Source organism: Carassius carassius, chromosome 4 (genome assembly GCF_963082965.1).
Source record: "Carassius carassius chromosome 4, fCarCar2.1, whole genome shotgun sequence".
Taxonomy (NCBI): Eukaryota; Metazoa; Chordata; class Actinopteri; order Cypriniformes; family Cyprinidae; genus Carassius; species Carassius carassius.
Window position 1 is genome coordinate 1979535 of NC_081758.1, and position 13997 is coordinate 1993531.

At 39.6% G+C, this 13997-nt stretch overlaps 1 protein-coding gene across 4 annotated transcripts in view; it reads right to left on the reverse strand.

Moving 5' to 3' along the window:
* The window catches only part of LOC132132229 (disks large homolog 4-like), a 138581-nt gene that overhangs the window by 19617 nt on the left and 104967 nt on the right, over positions 1-13997 (reverse strand). For all 4 annotated transcript variants that reach the window (XM_059544586.1, XM_059544577.1, XM_059544568.1 and 1 more), the window contains 4 exons: positions 9760-9813; positions 9063-9113; positions 2454-2578; positions 124-293 (listed from right to left, as the gene is read on the reverse strand). In XM_059544586.1, the coding sequence (XP_059400569.1) occupies positions 124-293; positions 2454-2578; positions 9063-9113; positions 9760-9813 (400 nt within the window). The remainder of the gene's footprint in view (positions 1-123; positions 294-2453; positions 2579-9062; positions 9114-9759; positions 9814-13997) is intronic.

Genomic DNA, 13997 nt, shown 5'->3' on the forward strand with positions numbered 1-13997 from the left:
TCACTGTGATGAATCACTTTGATGTATTCTGCATGTGTAAGTCACTTTGGATGAAAGCATCTGGTCAATGAATACTTCTAAATGATAAACAGAGCCTAGGTCATCTGGTCAGCGAGTGTGCACCTTTTGGACCTTTGATGAGCTTGAGTTCAGTGACTTTCTCAGCGACGGGTTTCCTGCGTAATACATAGAGTCTGACGATAGCGCCCGCCTCCTTGAGCGCCTCCACCGCCTGACTGTGGGTCACCTCCCGAACATCCACGTCATTCACGAAGAGGATGCTGTCATTTACTCTAGAACAGAGAGAGAGAGAGAGAGAGATGGAAATAAGTTATTAAGGCAACATCTGCCGGCGCTCAGCCATAAATAAACCTTTTGAACTGACAGCTGTCACAAATTTTGAATTTAATTCAATTCAATTCAATTCAAGTTTATTTGTATAGCGCTTTTTACAATACAAATCGTTACAAAGCAACTTTACAGAAAATTATGTTTCTACAATATTTAGTAGTAGCTAGTAGTTTGTGCACGTTTAAAAATTTAAAAATTTAAAAATGACATTTTTCCCTTTTTTCCCTTAAGTTTCTGGCAACATCTGGCAACACTGATGTACAACTTAAGATACAAAAGATGTTATGTGCATATGATATTGTAAGTGCAAATTATAAGTAAATAAGTGTACAGATATTTAATCATTAAACTGTCTCTCTTTTTCATTTTGACCCATAAAATGTATTGTTGGCTATTGCTACAAATATACCCCAGAGACTTAAGACTGGTTTTGTGCTCCAGGGACACATATATTTAAAATTAACTTATTTACTGAACTGTTGTTTAAAATCACATTTGCACTCTTGCTGTTCAGGACAAAAACAACATTTGTGTGATATTGCTCTCGCTGCTCATGTGCTATCGCTTATCATATGATATAAATATAGAAAATGCGACAATATCTTGAATTTTAGGGGCAAATAACTGCATTTTATAGGCTACATCATGCAGTGAGTTGTTGCCCGGTATCATGTTTGTCAAAAGTCAACTGTATGAAACAGAAGATGATGTACAGCGATAAAAGGGGTTTAGAAATAGGTCTGAAATTAGACAGAATTGAAGGATCCAGATTATTATTTTGAAAAAGCTCCAATGAAGGTGCACAAAGTATTAGATGAACTCTGAAACAGAGAGTACTCTCATTCTCCAGTGAAATCACACTGTGCAGAAAAGATAAATGCTCTTGTCTTTCTGGACTACAGTCCATTTGGTCCCAGCACTACAAAAGTAATGAAGCCCTACTGTCTGCAGACAAGAGAAGAGAAGAGCAGAGGACAGCATTAAACAGCTGACAGTCCATCAGCATCGACAGTTTGACTCTGAGGGGTTAAAGCCAATGGTTCTCTCATCATTAACTAACCAACATGTCACTATAAACCTGTATGACTTTGATGAACAGATCGAAACGAGTCATTATTCTCTTCTCCTCCGATGAGCTCTTTCACTCAGACTGCACTGATAATTGGTTCAGTGAAAAGATCCGACTTTGGAACAACATCACGGTGAGGAGATAATGACAGAAATCTGTCTCTTTTTCTTTCTTTCTGTGCTATTTCTGTCTGCGTTCTGTATGTGTGTGTGTGGATGTCCTGGAAAGCTCTGGGGTTTGTTAGCAGGAACCCCAGCTGGTCCCATTATGAATGCATCACGAGTACATCCACTGAGACAGTTAACTTTGAGCATGTGATTATAAATGTGAGCATATACAGTACGCATACAGTGACTGGAAAATTAAGTCTATAAACGGATCACGGTTATTTTGCGCGGAGAAAAATATCATCACAATTCCAAAATATAGTCACAATTATTGTTCTTATTTTATTTTATTTTTTACATTTCATCAGAATTATTTCACTTTCACATAAGATTGCACAGATTTAGTTGCGGCAAACAGCACAGATGACTGTAAAAAGAAACAGACTGGCTGTATTACACTTTTATTTGAGCATTTTATATTTTAATAGGCTTTTTCCCTAATGTGGAGAGAGCATGTGCGGTTGCCAGATTGGGAAGATTAAGTAAACCGCTAGGCATAAAATGTGTCCATGTGTTTTTTAAAGAAAAAAAGCTCTGATTGGGGGATTTAAAGTCTTGACATCTGGCAACCACAACCATGTAAGGCTTGTGGAGGCCTGTTACCATTGCAAGAAATATCACAGATGATCATGCTTAATAAATCAAGAGAATCATGTAAATCAAGATTCATTGCAAAGTCCTCACAATTATAATATATGAATGTCATTGTGTTAGATAAGTGGCATTAATTTCAAAGAAAGGTATATTTCAAACGTTTTCTAATGTATATATATAAATTAATGTTACACTAATGCTATGACTTTCATACATTTGTAAACATCACTTAAGCGCCTAAATACTTTTTGGGTGACTGTATATTCAGTCACCTGAGTCTCCCGTCTTGTGCCGCAGCTCCTCCAGGAATGATCTTAGTGATGAAGATGCTGGGGTCGTCTCCCACATGAGGGTTATCAGTCCCTCCGGCGATACTGAAGCCTAGCCCAGAGTTCCCCTACACGCACACACACACACACACACACTTACATACACTGAAGTTACAGGTGCCAACATATACTCACATGCATTCAATTAGCTTTAGATGACAAATGCAATTTATTAACATTGAAACATGTAATTTATTGATAGAATCCATTGTGAAAAAGAACAGTATGGAAATAATATGCTTAATATACTTAATAATTATATTCAGAAATGTCTTGTTAAGTGTGACTTGAATCTAATGTTTTCAGACACTTACAGTTTTTTTTTATTGCTAAACGACAGTGAGCACAACTGGAGTCACATGTGCAAAACTCTAACTACAGTCTGCACTAGCAACAGTTCATGTGGACCAAACTCTAGTTCGTTTTTCATTGCTTGAACACAGTTTTCAAAACTCTACACACTTATCCCACGACTTTAACCACAACCTGCACAACACTGTGGATTTACAGCACTTTGTTCAAATGCTAACACACTGCTGTCAAAACTGTGAGCCACACATTCAAAACAGAATAGATTTCAAACACTGCTGATTGCAATTTCAGGATTAGCCCTGAAAATTATTTTCAGTATGTATTACGAATTACAATATGTACTTTTAGTTTCTACCTTTTTTTCTCATTACTGTAATTCTGTAAATAACTGCAGACTATTGAAGCAAACTGCTAATTTTCATTTACCTTAAAGAATTATGTTCTAAAAATGTAAATAAATAATGTGAAAGAATGTCACTCTTTTCTTTCAAGAAAATATGACTTTGTATGAAGTCACTGAAATTGTTCAAACTGTAAAGATGAAAAGTGAGTATTTTCTGTGTTTGATGCTAGTGTTTTTCCTCTCGGTGTGTTCCGAGTGACGGTGTGTGTTATCTCACTGAGGGTTGTGTGTAGTGTTTTTACTCTCGGTGTGTTCTGAGTGACGGTGTGTGTTATCTCAGCGAGGGTTGTGTGTAGTGTTTCTCCTCTCGGTGTGTTCTGAGTGACGGTGTGTGTTATCTCAGCGAGGGTTGTGTGTAGTGTTTCTCCTCTCGGTGTGTTCTGAGTGACGGTGTGTGTTATCTCAGTGAGGGTTGTGTGTGGTGTTTCTCCTCTCGGTGTGTTCCAAGTGACGGTGTGTGTTATCTCACTGAGGGTTGTGTGTGGTGTTTCTCCTCTCGGTGTGTTCTGAGTGACGGTGTGTGTTATCTCAGCGAGGGTTGTGTGTAGTGTTTCTCCTCTCGGTGTGTTCTGAGTGACGGTGTGTGTTATCTCAGTGAGGGTTGTGTGTGGTGTTTTTACTCTCGGTGTGTTCTGAGTGACGTGTGTGTTATCTCAGTGAGGGTTGTGTGTAGTGTTTCTCCTCTCGGTGTGTTCTGAGTGACGGTGTGTGTTATCTCACTGAGGGTTGCGTGTGGTGTTTTTCCTCTCGGTGTGTTCTGAGTGACGGTGTGTGTTATCTCAGTGAGGGTTGTGTGTAGTGTTTCTCCTCTCGGTGTGTTCTGAGTGACGGTGTGTGTTATCTCAGTGAGGGTTGTGTGTGGTGTTTCTCCTCTCGGTGTGTTCTGAGTGACGGTGTGTGTGTTATCTCAGTGAGGGTTGTGTGTGGTGTTTCTCCTCTCGGTGTGTTCTGAGTGACGGTGTGTGTTATCTCAGTGAGGGTTGTGTGTGGTGTTTTTACTCTCGGTGTGTTCTGAGTGACGTGTGTGTTATCTCAGTGAGGGTTGTGTGTAGTGTTTCTCCTCTCGGTGTGTTCTGAGTGACGTGTGTGTTATCTCAGTGAGGGTTGTGTGTAGTGTTTCTCCTCTCGGTGTGTTCTGAGTGACGGAGTGTGTTATCTCAGCGAGGGTTGTGTGTAGTGTTTCTCCTCTCGGTGTGTTCTGAGTGACGGTGTGTGTTATCTCAGTGAGGGTTGTGTGTGGTGTTCTTACTCTCGGTGTGTTCTGAGTGACGTGTGTGTTATCTCAGTGAGGGTTGTGTGTAGTGTTTCTCCTCTCGGTGTGTTCTGAGTGACGGTGTGTGTTATCTCACTGAGGGTTGCGTGTGGTGTTTTTCCTCTCGGTGTGTTCTGAGTGACGGTGTGTGTTATCTCAGTGAGAGTTGTGTGTAGTGTTTCTCCTCTCGGTGTGTTCTGAGTGACGGTGTGTGTGTTATCTCAGTGAGGGTTGTGTGTGGTGTTTCTCCTCTCGGTGTGTTCTGAGTGACGGTGTGTGTTATCTCAGTGAGGGTTGTGTGTGGTGTTTTTACTCTCGGTGTGTTCTGAGTGACGTGTGTGTTATCTCACTGAGGGTTGTGTGTAGTGTTTCTCCTCTCGGTGTGTTCTGAGTGACGTGTGTGTTATCTCAGTGAGGGTTGTGTGTAGTGTTTCTCCTCTCGGTGTGTTCTGAGTGACGGTGTGTGTTATCTCACTGAGGGTTGTGTGTAGTGTTTCTCCTCTCGGTGTGTTCTGAGTGACGTGTGTGTTATCTCACTGAGGGTTGCGTGTGGTGTTTTTCCTCTCGGTGTGTTTCGAGTGACGGTGTGTGTTATCTCACTGAGGGTTGCGTGTGGTGTTTTTCCTCTCGGTGTGTTTCGAGTGACGGTGTGTGTTATCTCAGCGAGGGTTGCGTGTGGTGTTTCTCCTCTTGGTGTGTTTCGAGTTACGGTGTGTGTTATCTCAGCAAGGGTTGTGTGTGGTGTTTTTCCTCTGTGTGTTCTGAGTGACGGTGTGTTATCTCAGCGAGGGTTGTGTGTGGTGTTTTTCCTCTGTGTGTTCTGAGTGATGGTGTGTGTTATCTCAGCGAGGGTCGTGTAGTGTTTCTCCTCTCGGTGAGTTCCGAGTGACGGTGTGTGTTATCTCAGCGAGGGTCGTGTAGTGTTTCTCCTCTCGGTGTGTTCTGAGTGACGGTGTGTGTTATCTCACTGAGGGTTGTGTGTAGTGTTTCTCCTCTCGGTGTGTTCTGAGTGACGGAGTGTGTTATCTCAGCGAGGGTTGCGTGTGGTGTTTTTCCTCTCAGTGTGTTCTGAGTGACGGTGTGTGTTATCTCAGCGAGGGTTGTGTGTGGTGTTTCTCCTCTCGGTGTGTTCTGAGTGACGGTGTGTGTTATCTCAGCGAGGGTCGTGTAGTGTTTCTCCTCTCGGTGTGTTCTGAGTGACGGTGTGTGTTATCTCAGCGAGGGTTGTGTGTAGTGTTTCTCCTCTCGGTGTGTTCTGAGTGACGGTGTGTGTTATCTCAGCGAGGGTTGTGTGTGGTGTTTCTCCTCTCGGTGTGTTCTGAGTGACGGTGTGTGTTATCTCAGCGAGGGTCGTGTAGTGTTTCTCCTCTCGGTGTGTTCTGAGTGACGGTGTGTGTTATCTCAGCGAGGGTTGTGTGTAGTGTTTCTCCTCTCGGTGTGTTCTGAGTGACGGTGTGTGTTATCTCAGCGAGGGTCGTGTAGTGTTTCTCCTCTCGGTGTGTTCTGAGTGACGGTGTGTGTTATCTCAGTGAGGGTTGTGTGTAGTGTTTCTCCTCTCGGTGTGTTCTGAGTGACGTGTGTGTTATCTCAGTGAGGGTTGTGTGTAGTGTTTCTCCTCTCGGTGTGTTCTGAGTGACGGTGTGTGTTATCTCACTGAGGGTTGCGTGTGGTGTTACTCCTCTCGGTGTGTTCTGAGTGACGTGTGTGTTATCTCACTGAGGGTTGCGTGTGGTGTTTTTCCTCTCGGTGTGTTCTGAGTGACGTGTGTGTTATCTCACTGAGGGTTGCGTGTGGTGTTTTTCCTCTCGGTGTGTTTCGAGTGACGGTGTGTGTTATCTCAGCGAGGGTTGCGTGTGGTGTTTCTCCTCTCGGTGTGTTTCGAGTGACGGTGTGTGTTATCTCACTGAGGGTTGCGTGTGGTGTTTCTCCTCTCGGTGTGTTCTGAGTGACGGTGTGTGTTATCTCACTGAGGTTTGCGTGTGGTGTTTTTCCTCTCAGTGTGTTCTGAGTGACGTGTGTGTTATCTCAGTGAGGGTTGTGTGTAGTGTTTCTCCTCTCAGTGTGTTCTGAGTGACGGTGTGTGTTATCTCAGTGAGGGTTGTGTGTGGTGTTTCTCCTCTCGGTGTGTTCTGAGTGACGGTGTGTGTTATCTCAGTGAGGGTTGTGTGTGGTGTTTCTCCTCTCGGTGTGTTCTGAGTGACGGTGTGTGTTATCTCAGTGAGGGTTGTGTGTAGTGTTTCTCCTGTCGGTGTTAACTCTGCGAGGGTTGCGTGTGGTGTTTCTCCTCTCGGTGTGTTCTGAGTTACGGTGTGTGTTATCTCACTGAGGGTTGTGTGTAGTGTTTCTCCTCTCGGTGTGTTCTGAGTGATGGTGTGTGTTATCTCAGCGAGGGTTGTGTGTGGTGTTTCTCCTCTTGGTGTGTTTCGAGTTACGGTGTGTGTTATCTCAGCGAGGGTTGTGTGTGGTGTTTTTCCTCTGTGTGTTCTGCGTGACGGTGTGTTATCTCAGCGAGGGTTGTGTGTGGTGTTTTTCCTCTGTGTGTTCTGAGTGATGGTGTGTGTTATCTCAGCGAGGGTTGTGTGTGGTGTTTCTCCTCTCGGTGTGTTCTGAGTGACGGTGTGTGTTATCTCAGCGAGGGTCGTGTGTGGTGTTTCTCCTCTCGGTGTGTTCTGAGTGACGGTGTGTGTTATCTCAGCGAGGGTCGTGTGTGGTGTTTTTCCTTTCGGTGTGTTCCGAGTGACGGAGTGTGTTATCTCAGCGAGGGTTGCGTGTGGTGTTTTTCCTCTCGGTGTGTTCTGAGTGACGGAGTGTGTTATCTCAGCGAGGGTTGCGTGTGGTGTTTTTCCTCTCGGTGTGTTCTGAGTGACGGTGTGTGTTATCTCAGCGAGGGTCGTGTGTGGTGTTTTTCCTTTCGGTGTGTTCCGAGTGACGGAGTGTGTTATCTCAGCGAGGGTCGTGTAGTGTTTTTCCTCTCGGTGTGTTCTGAGTGACGGTGTGTGTTATCTCAGCGAGGGTCGTGTAGTGTTTTTCCTCTCGGTGTGTTCCGAGTGATGGTGTGTTTTATCTCAGCGAGGGTCGTGTAGTGTTTTTCCTCTCGGTGTGTTCTGAGTGACGGTGTGTGTTATCTCAGCGAGGGTCGTGTAGTGTTTCTCCTCTCGGTGTGTTCTGAGTGACGGTGTGTGTTATCTCAGCGAGGGTTGTGTGTGGTTTTTCTCCTCTTGGTCTGCTCCGAGTGACGGTGTGTGTTATCTCAGAGAGGGTTGTGTGTGTAGTGTTTCTCCTCTCTGTCTGTTCTGAGTGACGGTGTGTGTTATCTCAGTGAGGGTTGCGTGTAGTGTTTCTCCTCTCGGTGAGTTCCGAGTGACGGTGTGTGTTATCTCAGCGAGGGTCGTGTAGTGTTTCTCCTCTCGGTGTGTTCTGAGTGACGGTGTGTGTTATCTCAGCGAGGGTCGTGTGTGGTGTTTCTCCTCTCGGTGTGTTCTGAGTGACGGTGTTTTATCTCAGCGAGGGTTGTGTGTGGTGTTTCTCTTCTCGGTGTGTTCTGAGTGACGGTGTGTGTTATCTCAGCGAGGGTTGTGTGTGGTTTTTCTCCTCTCGGTGTGTTCCGAGTGATGGTGTGTGTTATCTCAGCGAGGGTCGTGTAGTGTTTCTCCTCTCGGTGTGTTCTGAGTGACGGTGTGTGTTATCTCAGCGAGGGTCGTGTGTGGTGTTTCTCCTCTCGGTGTGTTCTGAGTGACGGTGTGTGTTATCTCAGCGAGGGTTGTGTGTGGTTTTTCTCCTCTCGGTGTGTTCCGAGTGATGGTGTGTGTTATCTCAGCGAGGGTCGTGTAGTGTTTCTCCTCTCGGTGTGTTCCGAGTGATGGTGTGTGTTATCTCAGCGAGGGTCGTGTGTGGTGTTTCTTTTTGAAAGTACATCTTTATATGCAATTTCATAATTATTTTTTATTATTAGTTAAAGTGTACTTCTGAATGTACTGGAAAGTTTTTTTATTGTAAAATAAAACATACTTTCATGTCATTTATATTGAAACTTGTATGCCATGTATTTAAATGTATTTGTGATTGCACATCTAAAGTGAAGCTGAAATTTAATACATTTAAAATTTATTTGAAATGTCATTCTGAATAGCACACTAAAGTTAAATTAGCTTATAAACAAATTATAATCAAGTACTTAAGTATGTTAGTCAATGTATCAAGATAAGTATGCTTCATCAAAACAATCAACAAAAGCTTATTAAAACATCATGATTTAAAATGTACTTTAAAGTAAACCTTTTTAACTTGTCAGTATTAGGAAGTGCACTTTTTAAAGGTCTACTAAGAAACAGCCATCAAAGTGTCTCTTTACATTAGTGGCCTTATCTAATTCATATTATATCATTTGCAAGTACAGATTTGGAAAAATATACTTATAAGATTTGAAGTGTACTTTCAATATAATTAAGTGTACTTCTTTTTTCACAACGGTTATGTAAAATCTTACTCTTACAAAATATATTACTTCATATTAAAAATACCTGCACCAATACATAGAAAGAGCTATGTTAAAAAATACAGTACTGTATTTGTTTGGAAGATTTACCCTTTCCAACGTAATCTCTTCATATTCAATCTCTCCTTCTGCTCCATTGACCTACAAGACAACACATGCAATGTGTCCCCTTAAGATATCAGGTTAAGACACGTATTATACAGTAATAGACATGCAAATATGGCAATGTTTTTCAGCTATTAAAAGAAAGCAACTCTTTTAACTGAAAGGTGGGATTTCCATTCATACAGTTTTGAGCAATGCATTTATTGGTCGAATGCACAACTTGACTTTCACATTGTCTGAAGAAAATATTAGGTGTTACTTGACTGCTCAAAACTTGTGTGAATGTGATTTCACCAAATAGAACAAAATCCCTGTTGATCCTGGAAAAACCTTTAAATCAATCAGATCTGAGTTAAGTTTACAGTTAATGTCAAGTTTAGAGTTAGGGACTTCTACAATATTATTGCCTGTCTGTTATTTGGGGTTAATTATGATTAGGGTTATATTAAGTGGGTTATGGCTATTTTTGGATAGGAATGTTGTTCCAGAATGAAAAAAACAAAACAAACACCACCCCAACACTTGATATGTGATTGTGTGGTGAGCTGCAACAAGGGCACTGTGGCTGGCTGCCAAGGCATTATTATTATCATTGTCTGGGTATTCTTCTTTTGAGATATCATTCCTGTCTGCACCACTAATAATTTCTAGATCTGAAGACTACAATATGCATAACACTTACATACGGCGAGCCATCCAGTGTGTCAGTATTCACCACCACTGGAGGAGAGTTCCCCTGCAGGAGAAAACAGAGAGGAGATGTTCAGCACAGTGCTCATTACACATAATGTCCTGAAACACACCACAGTACTTCTTGAACCTAATTTGCTGGATACATACTGTGCGCAGTAAGCAACTTTACAGTATGCATTCTGAATACATTAATGGAGTCTCTTCTGCTGACAAAGGCTGCATTTTTTTCAATATTAATAACCATTTTCTATTTTAATATTTGTTCTATGATGCGTGGCTGTATTTTCAGCATCATTACTCCAGTCTTCAGTGTCACATGATCTTCAGATATCATGCTAATATTTGCTGCTCAAGAAACATTTCTGATTATTATCAATGTTGAAAACAGTTGTGCTGCCCAATATATTTGTGGACATTAACGTTAACATTATACACAGTATGTCACTTTTGAACAATTTAATGCATCCACAAAATAATTATTTTCTTTCAATCAAAAATAAAATAAAAACCTTACTGACTCTAAACTATTGCATTGTACTGCACATTTTTATTTCCTAGATCCTTCCTGCTGAAGTAAACATGCAATGTTACGTGACAACAATGTAACATAATACCGTTTGAAAGGTACCTGTACATTATATAGCAGGCAGATTAACGAATATTAAGCAGTAAACCAGTATTTCATTCAAAACAGCCAATATTTTTTACAAGTCTGAAAGTTTTGCAGGTCTTTCCACTGAAATAAAGTAAAAGCAAATAGCACATACATCCACTGGATAAGCTGTACTACAACACGCACAGCCCTCTTTTACAACTCACACACACACTACAAGCAATTTACAGCTGTAACATTTGCTAGCACCTCTATTGCTTTCCAATAAATGTTATTAGAGACACACACACAAACACACACACACAAACAAGCTAGCAGTAATGCCCTTCAGCTCAGTTCCAAACTACTGCCTTTTATTACAGGGCTCTGCAGCCGCCCACATGATCACATTAACACACACTCAGCTACACACGCTGTCAGAGACCCATTCAAGTGCTCACTGCCCCACAGCTTCCACTGCCAAAGGAGAGACACATCTGAGAGAGATGAGCTTTACCATGCAGCCACAGGGAGAAGGAGTGTGTGTGTGTGTGTGTGTGTGTGTGTGTGTGTGTGTGTGTGCCGCTCTGACCCTCAACATCTAAAATGTAAATTAAACAATCATTTTTTATGGCTCTCCAATCCAATACACATACGCATCCTTAAAGTATCAAGTAGCTTTAGGGAGAAATATTTTATTTGATTCAACATAATATTTATATTTGGAAATATTTTGGAAATATCATATTTCCATTGATTTATTAGGATTGGACAATATTTGTCTGAGATACAACTATTTGAAAATCTGGAATCTGAGGGTGCATTTAAAAAAAATCTAAATATTGAGAAAATCGCCTTTAAAGTTGTTCAAATGAAGCATCTTAGCTTTTTAAAAGCTTAAAAGACAGTTCATTTTCATGACAGTTTCTAAACACTTAAATACCCTTTAAAAAATTAAGACCATTTAATTAAGATAATTTTTTTAACAGAAATTTTAAATCAAGTTTTAATAATCTTTTGTCAAGTAAGTTGAACTAATTTGATATTATATTTAATATGTAAATTTACTACATTGCAACTTGATTGTTACAAACGTGTAATCACAAATAATAAATGACAAGCAATTAGAAATGTCATTAAGGTATATTTAGGTTACCAGAAATGCATCTCAGTACATTCAGCAGTGGACTTTAACCATATTTTAAAGACAATTATAATAATAAAAAAATAGCATATAAACGATGTACTTATGTAAGTGAGTTAAAAGTACTAACTGTGTTTCATATAGTTTTTGACTATAATACATTCTCATTTATTTGTATGTCACATGCAATTGTGTCTAAAAATATTACGTTCAGTTCACACTTAAGTACGTTCTTTTAAAGTATACCGTTTCTTTAATAAGTGCTCTTTTTGAAAGTATGCTTTTTCACAAGGCTAAAATGCTATTAATTATCATATGAAATAGAAATAGAAATGATACAAAGTAATGTAGTAAAGTATATAATACTGTGGGGTACCAGATAATCCTATGGTATTTTGATATATGGTACACTTTTATGAACATATTCAAAGGTCATGGTGCTTAAAATGCTTTTAAGTTACATCAAAGTTTAGCACAGCATTAAAATCATGGTATACTTTCAAAAACACCATTCTATTACAACTAACACACCCCTGCATAGTTCATATGGCACATGTGGTATGTTATACCCATTTGTTCACTTGTTTTAATAAAGTTAAATAGAAGCAATAGTTTAAAGGAACAGTTTTACCAAAAATTATAATTTGCTGAACAATTAATGATGGATGTTTCAGCTTTTGTCATCATTTGAAGTTGTGTTGTGGAATATTGAGATGTTTTTATCAGCTGTTTAGACTCTCATTTTGACGGCACCCATTCACTGCAGAGCATCCATTGCTTCCTTACATTTCTCCAAATCTGATGAAGAAACAAACTCATCAGAGTAAATATTCATTCATTTTTATTTTTTGTCTGAATTATTATTTGTGGACATAGTTAATTTATGGACATTTAGTAAATTTGTTCCATCCTTTTATCTATCTGTGGTAATGATTCTAAACTAAGTAAATTGTTAATATAGTTAAATCCTGGCCATGATTACAATAAAATGAAAAAAAAAATTAAAAATAAATAGGTAATGGGACCAAATTCTTAATTCATAATCATTCTTGTTTTACAAGCCATTACGTAATTGTCAGAGCCAATAAATAATAAATGGTGACTAGGGTAGTTTAGGTATTGGGTAGGATTAGGGATGTAGAATAAAGTCATGTAAAATAAGGCATTAATATTTGCTTAATTACCACTAATAAATGGCTAATATTCTAGTAATGTGCATGCTAATAAGCAATTCATAGTTGTAACCGTAAAATAAAGTGCTACCGTATTGTCTTCCTGATAGGTCAGTAATAGATGTGAAATGTGTGCATTAGTGCATTAGCAGAGAATGAAATTACTTTAAGCCTAAAAAAACCTAGATTACAGAAGTGGACTGGAAAGTGGGTGAGATTACAGTGAAGAGCACTGAGGTGTCAGTTTAATATTAAAGCCTATTTTTAAACTAATTTATATTTCAGTAATTTGTTTCAGGAACCTATGTTACAAGAGGTGAACCAGGTATCAAATATTGCCAAATTCAAACGTTGAACTTTTCGCCAACCCTCATAAAAAAGAAATACACTTTAGCATACTTTTAGAATAGTGCTTTACTGTAAAGTACTTACTGTAAATGCACAAATAAAATGCATAATGGTTTATATTTATTCACATTAAATGCAATTATTTGAACTTAAGAGTGCTTTTTTGACCCACTTAAGCAGGACTCATAATTACTTATATCGTCTTTAAATATGGTTAAAGTGTACTGCTGATTGTACTGACAATCATGATACTAAAACGAAATTGCACTTTAATTACATTTCTATTGAAACTTGTATGTCATGTATTTAAATATATTTACAATTACACATTTTGTCACGTACGGTGATACAAGAAACACAGGAGAGATCCAATTGCAGGTGTGAGATTTATTACAAGGGCAAATCCAAAAGGGGAAACAGTCCAGGCAGGGTCAAAACCAGAATATCCAATAAACATAACACGAACAAGAACAAGAACAAGAACAAGAACATACAGAAAGCAGACTCAGGGAAGTATCACGCATACGACTAGGACTCCGTGACAAAGACTCAGACAGACCAGGTATAAATACACAAACGGATAATGGGGAAACCGGAGACAGGTAGGGAACAATCAAATAACTAAACAAGGAGGAAGGTGACCAAATAAGGAGACAGGAAGTGATAATATGATAAACACCGTTGGAAATGAGGACACCTAGTGGATACCCAGGGAACACAACCCAGACACTGTGACACATTTATGAAGTTATTAAAGTAATTAAATGTACTATCAACACGATGATAATATAAAAAATATATATCAATAAACTATAAAATCATAAGTACTTTAGTTTACACATGCTTGTTAACACATGGCAAGAGATTATTAAAACGTAATGATTTATAAAGTACTTTAAAGCAACACTTTTAATGTACATTATTACAAATGCAACTTTTTGCAAGTGTACTTAAGTGTTAAGCTTAAGAAA